Genomic DNA, 8,157 nt, shown 5'->3' with positions numbered 1-8,157 from the left:
ATGGCGGCGTTTATCGGTGAATCCGATATTACAAAACCGATATCCGATTATTGTAAAATGCTTAAATATCGGTAAAAATATCGGTAAATCTATATATCGGTCGATCTCTAATTATAAATGTCTTTACTGTTACTTTTGATTAATTTAATGCATCCTTGATGAATAAACGTATTATTTTTTTAATCTTTCGAACTACAAACGGCGTTCAACATTGATAATAATCAGAAATGTTTCTCGAGCAGCATATTATTATGATTTCTGAAGATCATGTGACACTGAAGACTGGAGAAATGATGCTGAAAATACAGAAATAAATTATATTTTAACAGATATTCACATAGTAAGCAACTATGTCAAATTCTAAAAATAATTTCACATTTTCTGTATTTTTGATTAAATAAATGCAGCCTTGGTGAGCATAAAAACGTAAAAATGGTAATTATTCCAAACCTAAACTTTGCAGCTTTAAAAGCCTAAATATCATCATGCATACAACCAGGTGTAAACGGCTCCGAGTCATGCTCACAGACTGAGAGTGTAAGAGTCATTCAACGTGAATCATCCATCAGCAGAAGACAGTGTGCAAGCAAAGACAAGAGACGCCCGCTCAGTCCATCAGAGTCATGCAGGAAACCTGAAGACGGGACGGTTGGGCGTTAAAAGCCCGGATCACGCGGTCCGCTTTACACTTACTGAGCCGAGGGAACTCAGACTGTGGCCATAGAGCTGCAGTGAAACAGCAGAGGATCTCTGGGCCGCGTGCGGCTGACTGTTCACTGGGCTTAAGTGCTTTAAGTTCGACTGCTTGATGAAATTACTGTTGGCCACTGAGCCAGCGCTAACATCAGAAAACACGTGATCCTTTTCACAGGCCGTTACGTGCAAGCTGCCTAAAGATTTAGCGAGCCTTGAATGTAAAGGGCTGTGAAAGAAAAACGTCAACCATGAATATGAACGTCAGACTTACTCAAGTCGCTTTAATGCAAAAGGCTTAAAAACTCCGTGAAATACCCACCTACTGGTCCTGCTGGATCCAAGTGAAGCCCGGGTTCTTTTCCTTTTATCGGAGCTATGTGGAAGATGTTTTACAGATTATATGACAGACATACAGTTGATAAGATTTAGAACCCTGAACACGCAACTGCAGAATAATTCTGTTAAAAAGGAATATGACGTAAACAATAGAGCAGAATTCAGAAATGTTGTTTGTTTACATTTACAGCATCACACAAAGCAAAAGCTTTCAGTTACTGATGCTGCTGTAGAAATTTGCATAAAATACAATATGAAGTAAAAAATTAAAAAATATATAATTATCATTTGTGTGTGTATGTGTATATATATTTTTATTGTATATAGATATAATTAGGGCTGCACAAGTAATCGAATTTCTAATCTCAATTACGGATGCCACAATTACGTAATCGTTCAAAGCGGCAATTAATCGTTCAAAGTCCACTTATGTTATTCTGCACGCTTAAGATATGTTTTTTACTTTCTACATGTTATATTTAGGGTTTTTCCATTGTTTTTGTATAACATTATAATACCATTCATATTTTAACTTTTTTTATAATTTAAGGATGAAACCAATCCGATGTGTATTTGACATTTGAGGCTTAATACTATAGAAAAGCACTAAAAGTGTTATAGTTAGAGTGTTTTCAGCTTGTTTATTTTCATATAAAAATACGGCATGCAGTTGCATTAAACAATGGTATAAACATCATTCAATGTAAATTGTGATAATCATAATTAATAATCGCAATTACAATTTCAAGGGAATAATCGACAATTATGATTTTTGTCATAATCGTGCAGCCGTAGATATAATGGTAATTTTATATATAATTGATATTTTATCATTTGATGGTTTCATTTTATTTATTTATATATATATATATATATATATATATATGCTAGGGTTCTCAGGGTGGTTGCTAGGGTGTTGCTAGGGTATTTTGAGTGGTTGCTAGGGTGTTGCTATGCGGTTGCTAGGGTATTCTGGGTGGTTGTTAGGGTGTTGCTATGTGGTTGCTAGGTCCCCAGGGTGGTTGTTAGGTGCGGTTGCTAGGCTGTTGCGATGCGGTCGCTAGGGTATTTTGTGTGGTTGCTAGGGTGTTGCTATGCGGTTGCTAAGGTATTCTGGGTGGTTGTTAGGGTGTTGCTATGTGGTTGCTAGGTCCCCAGGGTGGTTGCTAGGTGCGGTTGCTAGGCTGTTGCTCTGCAGTTGCTAGGGCGGTTGCTAGGCTGTTGCTATGCGGTCGCTAGGATAGATATATAGAGTCAGATTATGGATAGATGAGTTTGAAGGAGTTTAAATGGGTTAGAAATAGTACATAGAAGGGAAGCTTGATTGAGTCTCAAGGGATTCTGGGAGTTTGAATTTTGACAAAAGTACTATTCATCTGAATTTCAATCTTTTCAACAAGGACATAACACAAACTTATTTAAACAAAGAAGAAATGTTACCTTAATGACTTTGATGTTGATTTGGTCTGAATAGTATTTTCTTCTAACCTGCAGGTAGAGAAAAAAACAAAAGTTCAGTGTGATGAAAACACGCAAAACGACTAAAAAAAAAAAAAAGGATGGAGATTTGATGCATTAGATGCATTGTGTTCTCTGATGACATTATCATCACGTGTGTTCATACGTGTAGCATTTGCTTCAAAATCATCCTTTAAAGCCTCAAATGAGCTACACGAAGGAGAAGAACTCCATAAGACCATTAGATGAAGAGAGAAAAACCTTGAGAGGAACCAGATCATCCTCCTCTGACAGCACATACATCAAACACGATCCAGTTACGTAACGTGTGTGATACCGGTCTTCTGTTCACTGAACGAATGATCAGATCGTGTGCAATGCGTTGTGATAAAGTAAGGACACATAAGGGAGCTTATTAAACCTGCAGCTCAACATTAACGCCGAAAGAGGATAAATACAATGATCAATGCATGACATATATGACACATTCACAAGCGCTTCAGCAAAATGCAATTAATGCACAGACAAATCAAGTCACATTATGTTAAGCCTGGTAAAACTCAACACTGAAGAGAAGTGTTTCACAAAGGAGCACAGTAATATTAAGGGTTTAATACACGTTAAGATCTATTAACGGCAGCATGCGAGTCAATGTTCAATACCACAGGAAATAATTTTGTAAATTTACAAAATGTAAAGATTACACGTTAACAGATTAAAGTGGGATTCACTAACTAACCTTGCTATAGACCAATTATAGGTTTGTAAACATTCAGGATGCGCGCGCATCATGGTTGCAGAAAACCTTTACGGATAGAGAATTCACGGATAGGGTACAAAATAGTTAGGTTCAAAAAGATTATAAATTATATTGATTAGATGTCATTTTCAAAATTACAAGAGCTTGTCACCCAGTGATAAGCACTGTTATTCAACGAAATTGACGTTAGAGCGTGGGATAGTCTTAGAGATCCGAAACAGGGGTGACGTTTTTTGTGGGTGGAGCCTATCTGGAGGCAGAAAACGACGGTTTTCAAGCGGCAGTCTATGGAGCCATGGAATAAAAAAAATAGGTAAATTTGATTTTATATTTCAAAATTCTGACGTTATTCTCGCAGTTCCGAGATTATATCTCACAATTCTAATAAGGAAAAGCAACTCGTCATTCTCTCTTTTCCCCTCGGCTCTTGTAGCTTTTTTCCTTCAGATTTGACAAACTCACTATTTTTGAGTTAAGTCGAGTTATAAATGGAGAATGGAGAAGAACCTACGATATCGAACCCGTGGACGCTCTGGACTGCCTCTTACTCTTCAGAGCTCTCAGTTTGTCGCCTTGCGTGAGTCTTCCGCACTCCTCTTCCTCCTCCTCAGTGTGCTAACCAGTGAAAAACACAACCTGGTTAACAATCACTCGAGCAACGGCACGTAAAAACAAAAACGGCATGTTGATCTTTTCCATGTCTAAGTGGACAGACACAAATTGGGATGTTCCAGAATAAATAGATTTACTCACCATCTCACAGGCTGTTTTCCTCTGTGAAATGTTCTTGTTTGTACAATTAATGGAAATATCTTCCACTCCTGATAGGATTCCAGCCACTAGTGTTTTACTCGAGCCGTTTTCCTGCTCATTTATTTTTTGCCGGTACAAATCACCCTCTGTCCACAGACTCGCCTGCTTTCTGTGACATTAAGACATGCATACATTAATATGAAGAGCAGAAAATCCCATGCAGATTGGTACACGGATTCATTGCTTTGCATCAAAGACTCACTCGTCGATGAAGTTCTGCTGAGGTCCGATGATCGAACCGGGCCTGCAGATCCTGATCCACGCGATGGCTTCAGCTGCCGTCAGTCTGAAGTGTTTCATCATATAACAGCCAATCAGTGTCCCTGTTCGGCCCAGACCGGCTGAAACACACGGTGGTTTGGCCTGTTAATATTTCTAACGGAACCAGGAAGACTCAGATCCACTGATGAAGTGAGATGGCTGAATCATGCAATAAAATGAATGCAACAATTATATGGGGATTAGTGCAGAATAGGCCATTTTTTTAAATAGGCATTAAAGTGCACTATCCAAACTTAAATTGAATACTTTGGAATACAGATCTAAGGTTGGTCTCTTTTTAAAGAAGAAAATCAGCAGATTATTGCAAAAGTTTTTTTCAAAAAAATTAAAGTATCAAAAAGTGATAGAAGTTTAAATTTACTGTAAAGAAAATGCGCTATACTAATTTTATTTTATATATAGTAAATATTTTACATAACAGGTTTTACTCAAATTGGTATAAAATTAAAGCCTTGTCTAAATAAGTTATGTTCCAAATTTGAAGTTGATATGAAAAAAATTGAGGTTCCTGGGAGATTTTATTTAGGGCATTATACCACAAACAGCCACCAGGTGCCATCCAAACTCCATTGAATTTTTTAATGCATTTTTCTGTCACAAATGTCTAGATTTCTCTGTAAATATTACTTCATCATATCTCAAAATAACCACAATATATGGAATCCTGAGACTCAGACCTTTCCAATAATATGTATTTTGTCAAGATTATAAAAAGGTTTGATTGTAAAATACCGTAACGCATTTTGTAATATGACACTTGACTCCGCCCACTAAGGGGGAGAAGACCGCCAAAAGATTTTAAAGTACCATTTCCATGGTAACGCAATGTCCGATTTCAAAATGGTTTTCACAGGATGAGCTTCTAAGCTTTTAAATGATATATAATTTATGATGATTACTAAAAGGTTTGATTAAGAAAAAGGACAACAACAAAAAAAAGAGCGGCAAGAGTCCCACAGGTGGGACGGTGACAGTTAAAGGGTTAAAGTAGGGCTGTCAATTTAACGTGTTGTAATAATTAATGCATTAAATGCAGTGCCCCGTCCAGACCTGTCCGTCATCTTCCACTGATGCAGTGTCTGATGAACATGAGGAGTCTATTAGAATGCAGTTAAATGAGCCTAAAATTCAAGATATGAATTTTTCTCCAATATCTGCATGAACGCAAATGTGATCTTATACAGCAATTCAATAAACAAGTTAATACGGATCAGCTGATCACAGAACCGTGCTTCACTGAAATATACGCATGACAATCGCAGCTCCTACCTAATCGCGATTTATCGCCTTTGCGATTTAATTTAATAAACAAAATTCGCATTCAAAGCTTGCAGTTCGTCACTTTCGCCAAAATGGCTCAACGATTTTTTGACGTCACATCGTACTTCATCTTCTCATCAAATCTTCTGACCAATCAAACGCTCTCTAGAAGCCGAAGCGCCCGCCCCCTACACTATAAATAGACGCTGAAGCTGCAGCTGAGATCGGTCGCTTGTTCACAGTGTAGTATTTCCTGTACAGTGAATGGCTCGAAGTGCACAATGTAGGTGATAGGGAACGATTCAGACAGTTTAAATATGCTTTCGATTGGTGCAAATGAGGTCTGGTTTCACGTTGTTTCACGCGAACCGCGGCAGCGCGCGCAGTCAGATCCGGACTTTGGATCCGGTCCAGAGACGCGATCGCACGGAGCGGATCATATGCGCGAGTCGGCATATATTAAAAACTTTTACAACTACACAGCCTCAGCATGATTGTGATCACTATTTTGTTTTACTAAGAGTTTCATATTGAATCTAGGGGGTAATCTATTAAGACTGTGGCTGTCAAATGCGGCTTTACCGAGCTCAACGGCTCTGGCCCGAGCAGATATAAACAAAACGCTATTGGCTATTTTAAAAAGTGGGTGGGGCTGCTCGATATGTCCCACCCTCTCTTCCTGTTTCAGTTGAAATTACGTCACCACATAGAATAATGCTGCGTGTTTCAAGGCACTTCAGGGGACCTTTAAAGGAGTAGTTCACTTTCAGAATGAAAAGACGACATTTTGAAAAATGTTAGTATCCAAACAGTTGATGGAGGCCTCAGCCACAGGAGGCCTTTATTCACCCCCCGGAGCCGTGTGAGGCACTTTTTTTATTATGGATGGACGCGCTTTATTGGACTTCTTTTGGACTATTGAAAAATAACACCCATCCACTGCCATTATGAAGCTTGGAAGAGCCAGGACATTTTTAAATATAACTCTGATTGTATTCGTCTGAAAGAAGTCATATACACCTAGGATGGCTTGAGGGTGAGTAAATCATAGCCTAATTTTATTTTTTTTTGGGTGAACTGTCCCTTTAAGCTTGAAAAACCCGAACCTTTACAGTGGACCGCAATGGCTCCATCAGCATTCTCGCAGATGTTCAGGAACTTGGTGACGATGGCGTCGTTGGGCGCACTGCCGTCTACAAAGAACAGGTCGTGGTGCTTGAAGCCCATGTCTGTGAAACGCTTGGCGTCGTACATTTTCTTGTTGAGCCGGATGATGGTGGTGATGTTGTGCTTCCTGAAGTAGGGGAAATACGCTTCAGGGGCATGAAGAGGGTATCCTGATGGAAAAAAAAAAGTATATATGTTTCCAGTTTTTATTTTAAACCATTAGAATAATGGGTGATCAAGCCAATCCATATGCACCATTCTCAATTTTGCTATTTGGATGAGGGCCGCTGAAAGCCAAAAACTTTCCTGGAATTATCCAGTTGAAATCTCCATTTTCTGCCCGCTGGAAAAAATAATAAAGCAGCATCATCAGTCAGAGTGTGGCTAAACTCTTTAATAGTGATCGACCGATATTGATATTTTATAACCGATACCAATTATTTGCATGTTTATGTGCCCGATAACCGATATGCAGAACCGATATTTATTTACTGTTATAAAGTAAATAAATGACTGAGTAAAGTAAGTCCATGCTTCACTTTGGTTTTTTCCTCCTTTTAGTCATTTTAAAAAAAGTGTTGAAAATGAGCAGTCTTTCATGTTAAATTTAATCTTCATATTACAACAATAAAAAAACATTTTATTTAAAGCATCAGCAGCAACACCAATATTAACAATAAGCAAAATAAATGTAGAAGGTCTAATGTTTTCAAATGGAGAAAATAAATAAAGGATTCATATCAACTTCATTTTAAACTACAGTTTTAGTAGGTTTATAAGCCGTTTAATAGGCTAAAGAGTGAAGAATAATTCACTGGATAATGTTAATTCACTGAATAATATTCTCTGGAATATTGAAATCTAAAACAAAACATCGTATTTTATTGCATTTCTCAACTGGCATGTTATATCAGAATTACTAATAATGGTTTTGTCGTTCTAGATTATGAAATGCCTGCTGACAGCACAGTTTATCTATGCATTTACACAGAACTATATTCAAACTGCGATAACTCGTGGAGATAATAAATAATTAATTTCCATAGAGTTGTATCTATTTAGATGTTTATTAACGAAATAATGGTTATATAGTAAATGTTAATACAATTTAGGGTGTTTTAAACAAGTGAATCTTGTTAAAAGTTACATGCGGTGGCCGTGCAAAATATGAAAGCGGCTTCACGAGGCTAATGATGAGCACAGACAACAGACAGAGAATTAAATTTAGCGCTTTTATTTCCAACATGCGCTCATTCATGGCTGTATTATTTAATTCATGCAGCGTTACGTCTTTATTCGGAGAGGACTTGACGGATTATTTTAGCTTACGTGACTCCACCTTCATGAGACGATGAGCATATAGACAACAGACAGAGAATTAAATT

General features: G+C 37.7%; 1 protein-coding gene across 9 annotated transcripts in view; it reads right to left on the bottom strand.

Moving 5' to 3' along the window:
• The window catches only part of LOC107704583 (dual specificity protein phosphatase CDC14A-like), a 17,275-nt gene that overhangs the window by 3,252 nt on the left and 5,866 nt on the right, over positions 1–8,157 (bottom strand). For 6 of the 9 annotated variants that reach the window (XM_016507546.1, XM_016507548.1, XM_016507543.1 and 3 more), the window contains 8 exons: positions 7,028–7,115; positions 6,712–6,942; positions 4,266–4,404; positions 4,004–4,172; positions 3,762–3,865; positions 2,473–2,520; positions 1,016–1,069; positions 694–922 (listed from right to left, as the gene is read on the bottom strand). In XM_016507546.1, the coding sequence (XP_016363032.1) occupies positions 694–922; positions 1,016–1,069; positions 2,473–2,520; positions 3,762–3,865; positions 4,004–4,172; positions 4,266–4,404; positions 6,712–6,942; positions 7,028–7,115 (1,062 nt within the window). The remainder of the gene's footprint in view (positions 1–693; positions 923–1,015; positions 1,070–2,472; positions 2,521–3,761; positions 3,866–4,003; positions 4,173–4,265; positions 4,405–6,711; positions 6,943–7,027; positions 7,116–8,157) is intronic. The other 3 variants (XM_016507549.1, XM_016507551.1, XM_016507552.1) reach the window with 2 other exon arrangements.

The sequence above is a fragment of the Sinocyclocheilus anshuiensis genome, unplaced genomic scaffold, assembly GCF_001515605.1.
Source record: "Sinocyclocheilus anshuiensis isolate Anshui unplaced genomic scaffold, SAMN03320099.WGS_v1.1 scaffold1614, whole genome shotgun sequence".
Taxonomy (NCBI): domain Eukaryota; kingdom Metazoa; phylum Chordata; class Actinopteri; order Cypriniformes; family Cyprinidae; genus Sinocyclocheilus; species Sinocyclocheilus anshuiensis.
This window is presented reverse-complemented; position numbering and strand designations above follow the sequence as displayed.